General features: G+C 41.4%; 1 protein-coding gene across 1 annotated transcript; it reads right to left on the bottom strand.

Annotated features, from left to right (window-relative positions):
• Nucleotides 1-401: 401 nt before the first annotated feature.
• Nucleotides 402-4,163, bottom strand: MED10 (mediator complex subunit 10). Its single transcript, XM_009097820.4, has 4 exons — nucleotides 3,987-4,163; nucleotides 3,719-3,802; nucleotides 2,300-2,402; nucleotides 402-1,219 (listed from the first exon to the last, which is right to left on the bottom strand). The coding sequence occupies exons 1-4, from the start codon at nucleotides 4,106-4,108 to the stop codon at nucleotides 1,124-1,126; spliced, it is 405 nt and encodes a 134-aa protein (XP_009096068.2). The 5' UTR covers nucleotides 4,109-4,163; the 3' UTR covers nucleotides 402-1,123.
• Between the last annotated feature and the right edge of the window lie 16,026 nt (nucleotides 4,164-20,189).

Below are 20,189 nucleotides of genomic sequence, written 5' to 3'. Positions count from 1 at the left end.
TCCACTTTCATGAATACCAAAGACTAAAAGGGCTCCTCTTGCTCCCACTGCGAACTCAACCTATTCCACAAACCTCTGATCCCTGGATGAGCAGCCACCATCCTATTCCATACTGGGGCTCCCTTATGTATGAACAGTTACAGATCCCACAGGCGAGCTCACAGCTAACTAGGACTTCAGGTGACAATCGTTGATCCCAAAATCTCCAGTTTCAGGTACTAAAATGGAGGTTTTCATCATAAAACCAAATAACCAAGCTGACACCACCTTCAGGTGTAAAATTTTAAGAGCCAAGTTTTGATACACATTTTATTTCTATCTGTGTGGAACTGAGGAATATGCTATTTTTTTTTTACAGCTTTCAGTTCACACTCCAAAGAGAAGCATACAAAAGAAAAATGTCAGGATTTAAATTTTTTTCAAATTTTTATTCAACAACCTGCTTACAGAAAATGAATAAACAAAAGCTTACATTAAATACTGTACAAAATATTGAAGTTGTAGAGGAGCTAGTCCCTAGGTATGCTCACTTTTATATCCTTAGCCATCTGCACTGCAGCTCCCAGAACAAAAGATCTGAAGGTTTTCCTGGCTGCAACTAATTATGACACATGAGAACTGCAGCCCTTGACAGGCTCCTGCTCAGTAGAATTTGGCAAGACAAAAGCAGTCAACTGTTCGTACTGCAGTAATAAACCCCTGAAGTTTACAAATGAAAAATAATCAAGTGTAATAAATGCATTTCTCTTAAACAACCAGATGAGCCCACAATCCTGAGGCACACTTTTCAGAAAACAAAAAACCTTGTTTTTCTGCTATGGAAATGCACTTTGTGGGAAATGCTCTGCATTGATGACCTGTAGCCAATTACATTTCTCAAACCCTTCAGGAAAGAAAAGCAGATTACCATAGGAAGTTTCAACCACAATCACTAAGTAGAAGTCTTCAGAAAGATCCAGCAGCTTCAGACCAGAACCATGAACAACCATCAAGCTACTTTACAGTGACCACTGCCACTTTTAGTACAGTTCTTAGGAGGGCTTAGATCCTCTCTCTCTCCAAGCAATGTTTTCATAATATGGTGTCAGTTTATAAGATGTTTTTAGAGCTATCAAAGGCCAACTTAAGGAGGAGGATCTTCTCCTCTAATAGCTTTGTACTTTGCCATATCTTCTGGGAACACCTTTGTCAGTTCTTGAATTAGCAGGCTTTTAAATTTCTGGAAAGAGAAAAAAAATGTATATACATCATCTGGAAAATTTATTTAGATTTCATCAAGCAGTATTACCTGATGAACAGACATGTCTGTCAACACACCCCTTAGTGATCTGAAGTACCCAAAAACCCCCAAAACTACACAAACAAAGAAAGTTATATTTACAAAATTCACATAAAATGCCCAAGTGAAATCCACAAGGAATGCACCAGGCAAACTAGAATGTCCATAAATTCCCAGAAATTCATGTGCATTTTCTCATAAGAAATTCAAAGCAGGTGGACCTCTCTAGTAAACTGGTGCACCCATACCTGCCTGACCTTATTAAGGAAAGCTAATTAAGGACATGTCCTCTCGATTTGATATGGAATCCACTCCACCTTCAAAAAGCAACTCACACCTGCTTTACAAGTACACAATTTCACAAGCACAGAGAAAAGAAAAAGAAGCTCAGGACTTATCTTCATATGTCCACATTCTGCAGTACCACTTGTCATCCTCCACACTAAATTCAGCCAAAGAACATTCTCAGAACTCACTAAACTTCCTTTTCTGATTGTGTTTTTCTGCAGTAGTTCCAGGTATCACAGAACGCTTAGGTTCATAGTAAATGAAAGTACAAATTCAGAAACCCCTAAGCACTGGCATGCATTTTCACTAATTTTATTAAGACTGACTGATGTTTATAGAACATATTTGACATTTTAAACCTCTACTATCCATTCTAGACTGAAAAAATACCCCTTCTGTTTGCTTATTTTTAAATTTGCACACAGCAAATTACAGCGAAATTCCACACCTGCAAAAAAACCCAAATAAAATATCTCTACTTCTACATATAGTTTTAATAAATATAAAATCACAGTGAAAGCTGCATCCCCAACTGTGGGATAAACTACAGGTTTCCTTTCCTCAGCAGGTTGTATCAGCATCAATTAAGATACAGGGATGCAGAGCAATTTGTAAGACAAATGACATAACAACAGAAGTTAATAACTGCACAATTGAAAAATACACATTTGCAGGAAAGTAAAAACTGATCAAATACATTATTGCATTATACTTCCATTATTTCTGGCTTACCTTCATAGTGTCAATTTTTCCTTTCACTTGCTCATTTTTAGCCAAAGCTCGCTCCAGACACTCTTTAGTGTAAAGCTGAGGGTTGCGGCCTTGATCGATGTATCTGAAAACAGAAAGACACTGCTAAATGATTATTTTCCTACTAGGAAGCTCTCCAAGGTACAGAATTACTCATCTTGCTGTCTTTTTCTTTCCACTATTATCTGAAATGTGCATTTTAAAAACCATCACAGTTAAACTCAGCAATTTACAAAAGGCAGCTCAAGGACGAGGCCACGGCCAGCAAACTTGTGTTTCCAGAAAGCCAGGAGAGCTTTGAATGAAGTATTAAAAACACAAAAATATAATATATCTACCAACAATAAGCACAGATGATCAGAGGAAGATGGTCCTTTTCCAAGCAACTGGAAGAGCAATAACTAGGAAGTGAGTTAGTTAGGACATGGTGAGCATTAAGCACACGGGAATATGGCACCCAGCAAATCAAGGATGAGGAAGACATAACACAGTGATGAGTAAAAAATTAACACTACTGTATCAGCAAACTCATCTGCAATTTTGTTTTGCAATTCCTGGCAAAGGGCAACTCGCAAGAGAGAACCTTTAAGAGAGTCATCACAAATTTACAGCTGGAGTAAAAGCCCAATTGAAAAAAGCAATGTACAGCCAGTAGCACACTGAAGTACAGCAGACCAGCAATGTCTGGACCTAGAAGAAATACCAGAAAATTAACTTATCAGCTATATCACAAAAGCTCTCTAGTATAGCTCTTCCTCTATGTTCATTTTTCTTTTAATGTTGCAATTTTCTGCCAGACTGCCATTCCTGAAACTAAACACCTGAGTACTGACTTACTTTATTTTCACTTGGAACTTTAAATCCTGATCCTAATCTAGTGTAAAAGTTTATTTTTAAAAAAGAAAACTGACTTACTAAATGGGTGTCCTTGTCCATGGCAGGTGTGTTAGAAACTGATGTTCTTGAAGGTCCCTTCTAACCTAACCCATTCTGTGATGTTATGAAATCACTAAATTCGGCAGAATTCGTGTTACATATGCAGAAGTCAAAAAAAGTCTGAAAGGCCAGGCTGGGCAGGGCTCTGAGCAACTCATCTAGTAGGTGGCATCCCTGCCCACAGTAGGGGAGCTGTAACTAGATGAGCTTTAAGGTCCTTTCCAACTCAAAGCATCCTGTGGTTCTATGAAGACAGGTATATATTTTATGACTTCTACTTTTCTGCCTTCTCACAGGTAGAAGGTACTTCTGACCTCCTTCTGCCTGCCCACATTCTAATGAGGCATTCAGAAGGACCGGGTTTGAGACAAGCAGCCCTCAGCCAAAATACCCACGCTGCGAAGCCAGGCTACCTCGAGTCACCGACTGCAGCACGCCCCCACTTCCAGGCACACACAGACTTACTCAAAAACCTCCAAGGGCACGCTGATATCGTGAAGCTGCTGCCGGCATTTGTCGATATCCTGCAAGCCCGTCACCATGAAATTCCTGTTGGGAAGACAAACGGGTCGGGTTTAGCCGGTTTCGGGGTCGCTGCGCCGCCCCTGACGGTGGGTGCGAGGCCAGCGATACCCAGGCAGAGAGCGAGAGAGCCCTGAGGCACCACCCTGGGCCTGGAGGGGGAAAAGGCCTCGCAGCCCGCCCCGGCCCGCCCCCGACAACGGCCCCTCACAATTTCTGATTGAGCCCCGTCTGACTGCTGGGCTGGAAGTCGCTGACGATGATGCCGAGCTGCCTGATGTTCTCCACGAACTTCTCCAGGTGCTCCTCCAGGGAGTCGAACTTCTCCGCCATCGCCGCCGCCTCCCCGCGCCGCGCCACTTCCGCTCAGGGGCGCCTGCGCGGGCGGGCGGGCGGGAGGCGGGGCGGGGCGGCCTCGCCCCCGGACCAAGCCACGCCCCTGACCAAGCCACGCCCACTCCCCCTCACGGGCGGAGCCGTCCCGGCTCCCGTCGCCGTCCCTGAGGGCAAACCAGGACAGCGCCGGTTCGGCTGCTGCAGCCGGCATTGTGTGTTCGAACGTGTCCTGTGTCTGCCAGCTCTTAGCCCTCTTCGGGGAAAGAAATAGAAGCGGTGACAGGCAGAGATTCTGCTTCATAATAAACCCCACACTGGAACCATCTGGGGAATAGCAAAACGTAGAAACACGGAATGGCGGAGTGGTTTGGGATGGAAGAAACCATCTTGTTCCAGTTCTCTGCCATAGGCAGCGAAACCTCCCACTAGACCAGGTGGCTCAAAGTCTCTTCCAGCCTGTCCTTGCACACCTACGGAGATGGGGCATCCACAGCTCCTCTGGGCAGCCTGTTCCAGGGCCTCACCCCCCTCAGAGTGAAGAATTTATTCCTAGTACCCAATCTAAACGCACCCTCTCTCAGCTTGAGCCCATTACTTCTTGTTCAATTATGAATCGGTCTTTATTATATGATCCAGCTATCAGTCATCCCTGTGGGAAGGTTGTCTGGCATGTTTAGACCCCCACGGCACATCACAATAACTATGTTTTACAAATAGCTTGTTTTCAGTCTGTCTGTTTTGGGTTGAACCTGAGCAGATCAGTGCAGTAATGTCAGGACATAACTCATCCAGCTCTGGGGTGCCCAACACGGGAAGGACACGGACCCTTGCAGAGAGTCCAGAGGAAGCCACCACGTTGATCGAAGGGATGGAGCAACTCTTCTGTGAGGAAAGGCTGGGAGACTTGGGAATTTTCAGCCTAGAAAAGAGAAGGGAAGACCTAATTACTTCTTAGAAAAGGGGAGACCTTCTCTCTTCTTAGAAAAGAGAAGGGGAGACCTAATTACAGCCTTCTGGTAGTTGTGAGTGCACAGAAAACATAGGGAGGGACTTTATACAAGAGCATGCAGTGGCTTCCAACTGAAAGACAGTAGGATTAGATTAGATATTAGAAATAAATTAATTACTGTGGGCGTAGTGAGATCCTGGGAGATGTTGCCCAGAGAAACTGTGGATATCCCATCCCTGCAAGCGTTCAAGACCAGGCTGGTTAGGGCTCTGAGCAGAAAGGGTCCCTGCCCATGACAGGGGGTTGTAACTGGATTATACCTTCCACCCCAAACTGGGATTTAATGTATTTTATGCATTTTGTAGCTATAACTTGCAGTGATTTCTGCTGCACAATGAGAGCCATCAAAATCTGCAATTCTCAATTTTTTGGATGTATCTTATTTTTCCATTTTCTCTTCATGACAATAACATCATCAAATGGTCGGTTTCTGTTCTGGGTTATCATGCTAGACCACTAGCAGGAAGTTGGGTTTTTGGAAAATGTAAAGCACTGTTTGGAAGTTCATGGGATTAAGTGTGCTAACCTAAAATTAAAAAGCTAGCTACTGTAAAGAGCACTGAATATTAAGGAAGGTATAGGACAGTGCAGATGTGAAATTAAAAAATAATCCTAGGATGCAGAAAACAATTTCCCAATTCTAGGCCTTGACAAGTATTGCCATCCTATGATAAAGCAATTCCATTGTTTATTGACCAGCAGTTGCTGACCATCCTGTATCTATCATTGACAGAATGTTGTCTGGACAGCAGAAGTCCCAGGATTACAAGATTTTAAGACAAGTACTTCACACATGAGAGATCTTGGTCTGAGGAAAAGACTAACTTTTTCTAGTGTTTGGAAGGAAGAATGCAGAATAGGGTGCACTTCCCAAGTTAGATATGAACATGAGGAAGGGGGGTGTCAAGTTTTGAAAGAACAATGTAAATACAAATGACTGTGTCAGATGTGGCTCTGCAGGCACAAGGGACTGGGATTCAAACAGGAGAGCTGCTTCATGTCCATTTTTCCATATGGGCAGCCACATCCAGTGGAAGTACGGAGCAGAACCACTTACAGTAAATTCAGTAACAAACAAGGGCTTTGAGGTACTGTTAAAACTTCCTCTCCTTCCAGTTTGGAGAAAGGCTTTGATTCTTGGAACTGAGCAAATATGACTTCTAGCTTGCTTGGGATAAATCCTAGAGATGTCCATGATCACATCTAACTCAGGGAATGTATTCAACAGAAAAAATAATGGAAGTTTAACATCAAATATAGAGATATCCAGCTCACTGTAAATCTGTATTTACTAGCCTGTTTAGGTTAGATTAATGAATTATGTAAGATAAATGTATACAGTGCTTTTAAGGTTAAAATTTGCTATAAATACATTACCAGTTGTTTTTGGTTTTTTTTTGCATGATCACCAGCTTGGGCATCATTTTCATGTTCATGGGTAAAATGTAAAGACGAGAAACTTGTGCTCCAGTGAGAGAGACAGAGAAATAGAAAGAAAGTCAGTCTGACAAATAACTGAATTTATCAATAGATATGTAGAGACAGAAAGATTTAGAAAGAAAATGTCATGGCTCATGATGTAAGTAACCATATTGCACTTGTACCCTGATTTTCATACAAGGAGTGGGCGATTACAGACTTGTAAGCTGGTCATCTGCACAGGCAGTTAAGTAGAGTTTGTAATAAAGGATGGAATGAGAGGCCATATGGATCAATATGACCCATTTGGGAAAAGTAGCACAGATTACATGAAAGAAAATCCTGTTTTGCAAACCCCTAATGAGTTTTTCAAGGGGTCAGCAAGATCTTTTATGTAGATAAAAGTGATCTAAATGATACAATCTATGCGATTTCCCATCAGCTCTTAGAGAAATCCTTAAAATAAATATTTTAAGGAAATAAAGGAATGGAATGAAAGGAGAAATCCTAGATTTAATAAAGAACTGAATTTCAGATAGGAAAGGCAGGACAGTGGCAAATATTTAATTCTTGCAAGGGGAGAATTGATCCCAGAAGAGTTCAACGGGGAACTAAGCTGAAAATTCTGCCATTTAGTATGTTCATAGATGACCCAGAAAAGAGATCAGATGGTACAATGAGTAAATTGCCTTATGGGAAAATTATTTGGCAGACTAAAGATGAATGCAGTTTTTAGGAAACTGGAGGAGGATCTGGAAAGACTTTAAGATGGATCACGTAAAGCAATGCGCATAGCAAGCAAAAATCCCCTAGTTTCACATGAAGATTCATGACCTTTTGGCCATTACCATACAGGAGCAAGACCTGAGGATCAGAATAGAAAGTTCTTTGAAAACATCAGGTCAGTGCTCAGCAGTGTTCAGAAGTCATGCGGAGAGTTAGGAATTGTCAGGAAAGGAATATGAGAAGAAAACAGAAAATGTCGTGCTACTGCATAAATCTACAGTTTGCCCCAACCTTGAATACTGTGTGCAGTTCTCATTCCCTGGAGTGGATCTGGAAAGGAGTCAGAGCAGGGCTGCCAAGAAACTGTAGATATGAATGGCTTCTGTAATAGGAAAACAGGAACAGAGAGAGCCCACTAATGAGATTTATGGCCAGTACTTCACTGTGTTTACAGAGCCATGCGTGGTCTGCAGCCTAGACTCTTTCAGCACAAAAACCAGGGGCCATCAAGGTAAAGCCAAGAAGTGACAACTTCCAAACACACAAAAAACATTGATTTTTGTCACACAAAGTTGAAAAGCCCTGTGGGACTGTTTGCTAATGGATGTTATGGAGAGAAAATGCTTAGCTGTGTTGAAGGGAAAATGGGACAAATGCTTGGTAGACAGCCAGGGAGATGTAGGTAAACCATTCCTAGCTCAGGGAATCCCATGAACTGAAGGTAGCCCCAGGCCAGGAGGGTAGTCAGGAGAGGTCTCATAGATGCTTCTGTCTTTGCTCTTCAGCATTTACTTCTGGTTTGTGCTGAGCACAGGATACTGGCCCAGATGGAGACTTCATCTGAATCTGGGGGCTTACTGCTATGAGGCCCTCCTTGCTTGGAATGATGATCTGTGCTGTGAAGGGGGAAGACAGATTGCATAATGGTTTCTTACCAAGCAGAACATAAAAAGATTGATTTGAGACTGTTTTTACAGCCTTTGGTTCTGGAAAAAACCTCAGCTCTCTGTTTTCTTATTTAGTCTTACATATACTCCAGATAAATTACTTGTTCAATATAATACGACACAATGTGGTGTTTAAGATTCATTATCAAAAGTGCTGAGACAGTCAACTTCTCATGAATACAAAAAGCAACATATAATTCATCTGTTTGTCCATCTCTAGAAATATAACTCTCCTCCCAGCTCATGTTTTCTGCTGCTGGCCAGTAAAGTGGAGGAAAATTAATAAAGAACGTAAAATAGATCATGTGTTCTCTCCTGTCTTTCTCTCTGTTCTTCTGCATGATTATATCACTTCTTCATTCTGCAGACAAAGAAATGGAGGTTGAAATTTCAGGTCATTAACTGTGAGCATCACCTGCTAAGAATTCCATTGTGTGAGCCATCTACCCTTCATTATTTTAATTACAACAGGTAATAAATAAGCAGAAGAGAAGCAGGGGAGATAGATGTGAACAGCACAGAGGATACCATTCACCTGCTCCTGACAGGTCAGGCTGATGGCAATTTTGTTTAGGATGTTTTTCAGCTGACTCATGTGGTACTGTCACATTTTACTGCATAAAAATAACGCGATTAAAATAAAATAAAATAAAATAAAATAAAATAAAATAAAATAAAATAAAATAAAATAAAATAAAATAAAATAAAATAAAATAAAATAAACAGTTTTTAAAAATCAATTATGCAGCTGAATAAGAGCTGTAATTATAATTTCCATACAGATTTTGTATTTAGTAATGTGTTCATTAATGACTTGAAATAATACATGCCTTACCACAAATTAGCAGGATGATGCATTTATGTATCACGGCTGGATCTCAGTCTTACTGAGATCATCTAAATTTATTTATCTAAGAAATAGCAGGATCAGGATTTTGTTCATCAGATAATTTTGTGGTCTACCAAGTCCTGCAGATCTGGGAATGTTCTGGGACCTGATCCAAAGATAACTAAGACCCATGAGGTTCTTTCTATTGATGGTAAAGGACATTGGATGACAGTCTGTTCTCACAACACTGCCTCCGAGGAGGTCAGCAAGACACAGCGAAGGACTTACATATATGCTTCAGGACAGAAATATTATTTTCACAGTGTAGTGATAACTCATCTAGATCTGCAATACTGAAACCTTTTATTTCATAGTGCCTTTATTATCCCATAAAGAATTAATTCTTAATTTTATTTTTCAAAAATATGCTGAGAAATCAATGGAATTATCTGTGGTTTTCTCCCCTGGAATATTAAACTTATTCATCAGACTCAGTTTATGTTACATTCATATTGCTGCCATATGTCATTTAAAGCAAAATTAAGATCTACTCTTCTGAAATGCAGAGTTGCTTTCAACAGTTGAGTAGGTTTTTTTACCACATGTGTGAGAAAGACATGTATATAAATATTTATATATGTATACTTATACATATATGTATATATAATCATACTCCTAGAAAAATGCTCCTCTGATTATGCAACACTAACAAGTAAGGTTGATTTGCCTATTGCTGATTTTTATTTTTTCCCCTGTAACTCAGAATAAGTAGCATCCTGTATTTAAAACTGATACTTTTTTCATTACCTGTGATACAGGAAAGAAGGTATAGGTATATCCTGGGCAGAGACAAATTCTAAGACTCCCGGACAACATGTGTGCTAGCAAATGAAAAAGACCTAAGACCTTTTTCCAGCACTGAGTCCAGCTGGCATGGAGTAGCCCTGATTGGTATTTGAAATCCTGAAATGTACCTGAAAACAGTTCTGGAAGAATATGGGCGGTGCAGATGAAAAAGCTTACTGTGTACCTTTGTCACTGTTCTACAGTGTGGGTGCTTGTGCTCCTGTGCTTGTGTCCTTCCCTGTCACTTCTCATTTTTCTAAGGTAGAGCTGTTCTCACAGTGTACAGGGAAAAGGAAGTAATGGCCACATGGGTTCAAGTCCGGGGACAAATCACCAAATCAGAAAAATTACTTAGCATTCAGGGTTATGCCCCTGAAAGATGTTTAGATAAGCAAGTTTACCACAGCTGTGGTCACAGCTGGTATGAAGCTACTGGCACCACTTACTTAGGGCTAGAGTGTCATAGTAGAATATAAAAGGATAGAATGGTTTGGAAGGGACATTAAAGATCATCTAGTTCCAACTTCCCTTTCATGGGCATGACACCTTTTACTACATCAGGTTTCTCAAAGCCCCATCCAACTTGGCTTTGAACACTTCCAGGGATGGGGCACCCACAATTTCTCTGAGCAAGCTGTTCCAAAGTCTCACCACCTTCACAGTGAAGAATTTCTTCCTAACATCTAATCTAAATCTCTCCTCTTTAGTTTAAAAATATTTCCCCTTGTTCTATCATTATCTGCCAGGGTAAAAAAGTTGCTCTCCCTCTTTTGTATAATCCCAGGCCTTATGGGAATGTCCTGTAGTAGAGGCTGGAATCAGTGAACATTACAGGGCTCACTCAGCCTGATCAATACAAAGTGTCTCATGTTCACAGAAATCCCCACAAGCTGCCTCCAGAACTGGGACTACCAATTCTTCTTCTGAAGTGCACAGGTTTAAACCAATAATGGTGTATGAATGCGTGCCTGAATGTGTGGTAGACTCTGGGGGACTTCAGGATGTGATAAGGCAAAAGGTTTGAATAGATGGCTCCTCCAGTCCATCCTGTCCTGTGGACTCTTGGAATATAGTCCTAGCCTGTTGGCTCTCTGGTATACTTTATCATGTCAGTAGGAATTCCTTCCTGGAAGGCACTAGGAGACAGGCAGGCAGGGCACCAAAGACTCTCTTTGTACTATTATTTAGGAGGGGCCTTCAAGTGACTCTTCAGTTTTAAACTTGTTCTTCACACTCTTGCACGTTGATATCCCACTGTCTCCACAATCTGCCTGCATCACTGTGAAAGATACTTTACTATTCATACCCAGCATCCAGTCTTCAAATAGGTTTTATTTACAGAAGTTGCCTGAGGAAGACTCTAATTTATAGCTATTGATTCTTTTCACACTTCTGTCTAACTGATGAAGAAATGCTTTATTGCCCAGTTAGTTTGGATATAGATAGTATACATATCTATTCTGTGTTTTAATCAAATAATTGAATCATCTCTCAGACTTCTATATGATAAATTAAACACACTGAATTCTTCACACCTTTTTCTTTAATGAATTTCAGCTTTTTCAGTGTTTCAATTTTTTTCAATATCAGCAGAAAAGGGAAGGTGACCTGCACATTTCAGTCTTGTATTGGTCCTCACAATGGTGTTGGTCCCTGCTCCCCCATGCCTTGTTCCTCTTCCCTATCCTTTCCTATTTATGCACTGCAGGGCTGCAGAATTCCTCTATTCAACAAGATTCCTCTATGCCACCAGATTGTGCTGATCTGGTACATAGTGACCCCTAATTTCCTTTAATGTTTCCTTTTACAGGGAACATGGTCTGCAGTTACATCAACTTCATGATTTGCTCCTAGTAGGATGACTTCACAAATGATTTTTATTAAGACACATTTATTTCACAAACACAGCTATTCAATTCAGTCTGCCTCCATACTCTATCACTTTGCTGGCCTTTCTGTATGCTTTTCTTTTATTTGCAAGTTTTATTTACCTCCAGACCATCAATACAACTATTAAATTAGAGCAGCAGCAGTCCCATGGGAATTCTGCTGGCAGTGTTGCCAGATAATGTCCCACTTGTAAACAGACACCTGGTCTGTCATACTGCTTTCAAAACTGAATTTGGAATGATTAGAACAGCCTGATGTGAGACAAATTCCAGGTCAAGTCTGGCATAAGGGACTGCCCAAGGGTCCTCTTTTTGCAAACTGTATGGATGAGTTTTCTCAGATTTTCCTTGCTCAGGCCATTAGTCCAATGCTCTTGCAACAGGCATCATGTCCCTGCATGTCTCCACAAGCCCTGGCTCAGGCTGTGCCACATAATATCATCATATAATAAAACCACTATTTTCATGGTCCTTCAGTGTCCCTGACTTTCCAAAACAGTTAGTAGCGCAGGCTGTTAAACTGCTTTCTGTACTGTGAAGGATGAAAAGATAGAGCAGGAAAAGCCCATTCTCACGATGATAACCTCTCAGACCCCATAGTTTGGCTCTTTTCCATGTCTCCTGCCTCCTTTCTACTCCCCAGCACAGGTCTTCAGACACAACCTCAGAGCACATCTCCAGGGAACGCCACTGGGCCCTCCTGCCCTGGCAGTTCTTCTGGAATAGGACAAAATGTGACTAGAGATGGAGGTAAAAAAATCCATTTGAGCACTGTTCACCATGGTGTTGGGGGCCTCGTGTATCTTCCCTGATGTTCACCTTCATCTACTGAAGAAACAGAAGACACTGTGTGTCCTAGGAACCATGGCAGAGAAGACTGATCACGCATAGGTAGGGAATAGTGTGCCCTGATGCCAGAGAAAGGCTGATGGAAGAGGAACAGGAGGAAACAAACTATTCTCAGAACAGGAGGAAATCAAATAAGTTAAATTGATTCAAGAGGTGTTTGGTCCCCTGCATGCTCAAGGCCCTTGTGCTACTGGGTTGACAGCAGCCCTTCCACTCTCTGTCTTCCCTTTGCCACCAGAACCATAATGTCAGACCTGGTTACAGCCTCCTTGGATGAGTACCACAGGTAGAGGGATGAGTCCTTGGGCGAGCCCCATGAGACACTTCTGAAAACAAACACACCCTACCTAGAAGCTTGGATATATCCTCCTTTTCCCGTTTTCACATATTTTTCTGCTTTTGCATTTCATATACCACCAAATGCATTTCAAATGCCACCACTGGCTAAGAGCTCAAGAATATGTATGAATTTTGATACATGGGATTCTGCTGCAATAGCCAGTTATGGCTGAGAGGTTGTGTTTCGCTCCACCCATCACCACTGCTGTAGTTGTGGTCTAGGTCTACAACAGACCTAATTTAACCTATTTTGAATGCTTGTCTTAGACCCAAGAAGATTTTTTGTTTCTATTTCCCATATTTCAGTCTAGAAACAAGGATGTCCAGGGTCATCTTCTGTCTCATCAATCCAGATACAGCAGTATTCTTTAGAAACAAAAGAAATTACTGATTTCTTCTAATTTAGTTAATTGCAACAAATTTGTTTTCATAGTAACATCCAGATATGAAGCAGTCAGCTGAGGTTTGCTGTACAGTACAAACGTCCCAACCCTGACAAACCCCCTCAAAAGTGCACAGCAAGCCAGCAGCTGGGGTACCTACCAGTGCTTCCTGATTCAAGCACAGGTTTGCTCCTACCATTCTTTTGTAGATGATATTGCAGGAGGAAGTGCCTGTTGTTCCTTAATCTAACAGAGAAAAGACTCCATATTTTTGGCTTGCTAATGATAAACCCAGCAGCTGATTTACAACTGTGTGCAGATTCTGATAATTCACCATCTCATTCTCATTTGCCTCTTTCAATGCGTACAAAGGACCACTGTCCTGCACTGATCCCACATGTGTGGCAAAAATCCCTATTTTTACACCTGTAACTACAGCCACAGGGTGACAAACCATTTCACATGGTATACAACTCAGTGCTCACTATATTCTTCCTTTTATTGGTTTTGCAAAAGCAGTGGTGACTCATGCAAGGAACTGTCATTTCTACTTCAAATGGATCTGCCACCCCAAAAATTTATTTCTTGAACCTAAGTGGTGAAGCACATGATGTCATTTAATCACAGAAAGAACCAGTGTTGCATGCCTGATGCTGTGAATTCAGCAGGCTTGCTGTTGTAGCCAGGCCTGTGGATAACTGCTGACTGGGAATGTTATCAGCAGTTGGCCCTGTTAACACAGAACCATAGAATCATGTTGGAAAAAATCTCTAAGATTACTGAGTTCAATAATTAACCCAGCATTGCCAAGTCCACCACGAAACTGTGTCCCTAAGCACCACATCTACACATAAAACAGGTCTTTTGTCACATTCCAAAAAGGATTTCGGACTGGATCAATGTTTCTATAACATTCTGTAGATGTGACCACCTGTCTCCCTGGGAGTTCTTTGTGTAAGCTATGTATTCATCTCTCCGGCCAAGGACCAGGGAACTACCAGCTGGTGGCAGCAGCAGCTTCTCCAAGATTAGAATGTGAGGACTTCATCTCAGGTCCTGGTGACACTGTATGAAAGTAAGCAAATACACTCTCCTCATTTTAAAGAAACTGAGCCATTATCAGTAACCCGGCAACTAATGTAACTATTTTAAAAAGAACTTTGCTTCTCTAGTCTTTTGATGCTTTTTGAATTTTTTGCTTAGTAGTTTAGGGGTTGTAATTGGCACTGAGAAACAAGAAGCTAAAACTGTCTCTCACTGTAGTCATGACCAGGTTGATGTTAAGATCTTAGGATAAAGGAGGAAGAGTTCATTGCCCATGAAGGCATTGCAAGCGACCTTTCTTATGGCTGTGTGCTGTCAAGAGGAAAATGAGATAATATGGTGAGATTTAAGGGAATATGAAGGTAAAGGATTGACTGGGGTCAAAGAAAAACTGTTGAGCTGGCATCAAAGAGGAGTGTGTGTTGTTCTGAGATCATAATGTGATCTTATATAATCTTATACAAATGTTCTAATACTTCCCCATCTTTAATCAAAATACATCACTGAGTGCCATCTTCAGACACATCAACCTGTTCTTTTAAAGCTGCATCACTCTGGAAGCACATCTTTTTAATCCCTTCTACCAACACATCCTTCTTTTTTTATTTCTTCCTTCTTTGTCTGCTTCTCTGGATTTATGTAAAAACTCCTTGTCATTGGCCCCTCAGCACTTTGTACATTGTCCTATTGAACTTTATTGTGTTCCTGTCACTTCAGGAGAGCAAAAGGTCTGTATTGCCATATAAAAACTTCAGGATACAAAAATTATTTCATGGCACCATAAGGTCTTTGAGACTAAATTCCAGCAATTCTGCCTTAAAAGTTCAACTAAAGTTGGTGTCTCTGTGTTAATTTTGTGTGGTTTACACCAACATCCATCTGTTGCTTAGATGATTTACAGTGCTTTTGCTGATCCAGTGGTTAATCTGGTGCTCTGACCAGGTAATAAGAGACATTTTGTGTCCTTTTGGTGCTGTGAACACTTGGCATGCTGCTTTCAGGCTCAGCTGCTGAGCAATGACAAGTGAGATACGTCTAGCAGCAGCCCCCAGCTTCATGAGGGATGGACTGCAGATGAGGCAGGAGACTCCTCAGACTCTTCTGGGGTAAAGAGCCATCCATGAACTGGATACTCTGCAGAAAAGGGGCTACCTAGGGCTCAGATTCATATTGTTTGCCAGCAGTTAAAAGCAGAATTGTTGCAAGGCCTCACCAATGGTCCTGGCTCTTGGGTTATATGCAGGAGCTTAGAAAAGTTCATGATCTCAGGCCTTTAAAGATTCTAGTTATAATTGACAGAGTCACACAAACAAAAATTTTTGTCTCCAAAGTGCTGCCATCAAATAGTTGCCATTCCTCCAATCATTCCATGGAATACAGCTTCCTCAATAAGCTGCTACAGATTAACTTCAAAGATGACATTGTAGGAAAAAATTTGGCCAGACGTGGCTAAAGGTGGAACAAGGTAAAGCATGCATTGAAACTTTATTTGGGGAGAAATTTGTAAATGACTTCTGTCCTGTACTGGCCACATCTTGAATTTGTGTATGAATGCAAGAATTTAAAAATACTTGTATGTGTATGTGAGAAGGTCACCTCTGACACGGAGTTCTGTGATTCAGTATTGCCAGATGCAAATGTATTTTAGTCAGTAAGTAGCAATACATGGACATGAACACCCTGAACATAAAAAGCTTCTTCTGAGCATTTCCAATGCTGTGCAGACTTAAAAATCAGATGGCCAACCATATTCTCCATGGATATTGTTTACCTCACTCATTCTCAAAAGCTATCACTGTGATACAATGGCTATTCATTTACCCAGGTATTCTTTGCATTTAGCTGGGCTTATCTTGTCTATTGAGTAGAGGTCACCTCAAGACTGTTGTTTACCTAAGTAAGTAAAAGAGATTAGCTTTGCCAGATGGACTTCCAACACCAAGGAGAAGGCAATTTCAAAGGATGTGTTAACAGGAATGTAGGAATCACACATATACCTTTATAAGTTTTAATATTTCAGGAGTGAACACTTTTATGTCTTTCTTCATTCTTGCTGTTTGTTGCTGTAAATGCCTTTCTTCTGAATATCCTTCTAAAAATAAATGGTGTTGTGACTTTGGAGGATAAAAGGAGGCAAACAGAAAATGAACAGTCAAAAGTGCCCAGTGAGATACTGGTAAGCATGAGGACAACTCAGGCAAAAGAGGGAGAGATTAATAAATAGCTTGCCTGCTGAAAAAGTTTGTATTTTCAAGTTGGCAAAGAATTAGCTAAATATAAGTCCATTTGATTCTAGGAAGGAGGCTGTGTCCCATGCTGTAAATGAAATCAATGGAGCCTACCAAGCCAACCTAGGTAAATAACTCCTTCAAAAGAATTCCAGGCCTAGAGGCTGACCTGGCAGCTGACCACCAGGATAAATGAACCCTAAGATTCTAATGCCACCTATAACTATTTATCTTCAGACCTCCAGAGGAAGGCAAAAAAAGAGCAGTAGAGGACAAATCAAGCATCAGGAAGAATAAAATAAAATCTTTCCCAACTCCAGTGGAAGCCCTGAGGCATGGAATTATTATAATGCAAATTGACAGTGATCTAATCTATTTTCTCACACACTTGGGGATACTGACACACCAGATGCCCAGGGACTCATAATATAAGCTTAATTTTCTCTCTTCAGGCATTTTCCTATTCTATTGTGTTGTACAATTATGCCCATAAACCTCTCAGGCTCCTTGCTACCAGACTGCAAGCTACTCCTTCGAGTGCTCAGGAGAGTATTCAAATGTTTCCTTCATCATGTACCTGGAAGCCTTTAGATTTCCAGTGCAGATGTATTCAGGATTACTCACTGTACTGCCATTTGATCATGTGATGAAGTCAATATCCCTCTCTGACATTTACTTCTCAAATATATTTATTAAGTGTTATCACAGCCCTATTCAGTCTTTGCTGAGTGACACTAAACAAGAAAAATTATTTTAATTCTCCTACAAAGATAGGACTTTCGTTCCCCTAATCATTCTAGAAATGCTTCTGCGCACTTGCTCAATTTAACATTTTCTACCACTTGGCATTAAAATTCTGCTGCATTTAAATGGAAGTAAACAATACACATACAAACTTTTTGCTGAACCACAGGTAACTCGTTTTTTGCAAACTCAGCAAAAACAAGTAAACCACTGGCCAGTATTATCCTACTAGGAAAAAAAAAAACAAAATAACAACAAACCAAAAACAAACAAACAAAAACCTTCCTGCCAGCCCCAATATCAAACTGGTACTGGAATGGCAATTCAATCTCCAGCTCTCCAGCTAGTGGCAGGCAGATGCTTCTCCACCACAAGAAGAATCTGAGATGCCCTTCGTCAGCTGCACCCTGCTCTGCATGGAGCTGAGGGCTGCTGCCAGACCCGAGCTTTGAATGCTGTCCTGTGCCACTAATAAATGGCTAAGACTGAAAGCAGCTCTCCAGCTGAATATATAGGAAAAATATCTGCCAGAGGTCAGTCTGTTTTGCATACCCAGATGCCTCTCTGATTTGAAAGTCATTGCATCAGTCTAGGATGTCTTTATGCACTGTGAGTGGATCAACGAGTCCTGCTCCAAGGCAAGGACAGGAGAGCCTTGTCTCGGACATGGCAGGTGAGTTCAGTTTGACTCCTGCACTTGGCAAACTGGTGAGAAGGTATAATAACGAACAAAGGTAATAGATATGTTTCTACTATTGAAGGTACTAAGGAACAGAAATTTATTAGGAATGTGTAAAGAGAGATCATGGACCAAATTTGATTTTTTTTTTTTTTTTTTTGTCATTCCAGGAATATATGGATAAGGCCAGTCTAGATACAGGGGAAGTCTCCCCTGTAAGATGTTTTACTACCAGTTTTCCCTCAAGACTTAGTCACAGACAGGTAGAGAAATTATAAAAGAAAGGCCTCATAAAATCAGGCCTGGTCTGCTAAATTAATAGCTAGCCTGCCACTTCTTCTAAGTGCAGCTAAGTACTTTGCAAGTTGCCATGCGAAAACTATCTTGGAATGAGAATTCATTAACACAACAACCTGTTCGTTCAGTGAAAAACAAGTGCACGTGTATAAACAATAAGATCTGTCCCAGGAGAATCAGTAGAAAAAGTATGTAAACTATAGATGTGCAAACTGTCGTGTACCAACCAATGTGGATGTATTGTTAACTGATTAGATCTGACACAGAGCCTTCCAATAATCTTATAAAATAGGACCCATACAATAAAGATTCAGCTTTTTCCTGCATGAAGAAAATGGAGTCTTGGCTGATTTATTACAACAGACTTGACATTAAGGCATCCAGAGTCCATACTGGATTAACCAAATAACTTGCTTGCTGAGGAAGCCTGGGTGTGAAAAAGAAGAGTTTGCTCCATCACTTCAGCTTTTTGGCCCTGCAGACATTATGGGCACAGACTGTGACAAATTTCACTACTTTCAGCACCACCAGATCAGCACTCTGTGACAACAGAACCCTGTTTGGCCAGGCACACCTATTACATCTTCCTCATAGCTGAAACTTTCTCATCACTTCTTCATTAATCTTGTACCATTTCAGAGAGCAGTGGTGGAAGGTCACAGAGGAGATGCTTGCCTCTGGCTCACCTTTGCATAGACCTTGCTCTTTTCTTTTGGCTTCACCACTAGGTAGATACCTCAGTTATGTAAGACATGTAAATAACTTCTATAATGTTAAATTAATGATTACAACTCCTGCTGCCACCTGACACAGGACCACCATGCAGAGACCTTTCAGTTTAAAACATTAATGTAGCCAACACAAAGGCTCACGTTGCTGGTTGGCAGCTTCAGGTCTGTGTCTGTGCCACACCACCCTGCCTTACCCTAGGTATACATCCAGAGGCGACCACTGAGCACCTTTTTCCACCTGACTGCCTGTGGGGATTGAAGCTGCAGGTGAAGATTCTGTGACTGCCAGTTTTTACACCACAGCAGCTTCCAAGCTGTCCCATCATGTTTCTCAGTGCTCCATAGGCTGATAAGAATTTTCCGTGTCTGTCTTAGCTTCTCCCCCTGCAAGTCCTGCTGGAGTCACTTTCCTGATGAAGCATAGATTACTTTGTTTCCTGGAAGTGTCATACACCACGAGATGTCTGGGTGCAGTTTGTCTGCATTTCAGAAATTTCCCAGCTCCATAGATGGGCCATCAGTAGTTCAGGGGAGTGTCCTTTCTGCCACACTAGAAAGCTACTAAGGGAAGGCTTGGACACAGCTTCCAATAACCTATAAACTGGATGTTCTTCAACTACTCAGGCAAATGTAAGAGGTAGGAGATGAATATGGGATGAACAGAACAATCTTTGACACTTCAGCCTCCACCCACTTTACATTCGCCTGGATGTCTGACCTCCAGGGAAACACTCTGTCAACAGAACTTGACAATACAGATCTCAGGGGTAGGGATTTAGCAAACACCTCTCCTGCAACAGACCCATCTGGGTGTCTGCACACAGGAAAAGATCAGAGCAACTCAGAGGGTTATCGCACTGTTGGATTGGCAAGGTCAACAGGACAGAGGGCAGGAGCAAACAAGGACGGTGTTGTGGCACCTGGGCCTCCCAGGCCATCACTGGCAGTTTGCTCACAGCCTTTCATCTTCTCTCTGCTGAAAGCAGACTGACGGAGAAGCACTGGCTATCACACACAGGTCAACTCTGCCAGTATCTCCTGACATTGCTCTACAGAGTCTTCAGGAAGCAAGAGGAGATCCACCTCCAGATCCTCCACTGAGAAATGTGTTATGGAATA

Source organism: Serinus canaria, chromosome 2 (assembly GCF_022539315.1).
Source record: "Serinus canaria isolate serCan28SL12 chromosome 2, serCan2020, whole genome shotgun sequence".
Classification (NCBI taxonomy): Eukaryota; Metazoa; Chordata; class Aves; order Passeriformes; family Fringillidae; genus Serinus; species Serinus canaria.
The sequence above is the reverse complement of the archived record's forward strand: the minus strand, read 5'-3'. Positions and strand labels throughout refer to the sequence as shown.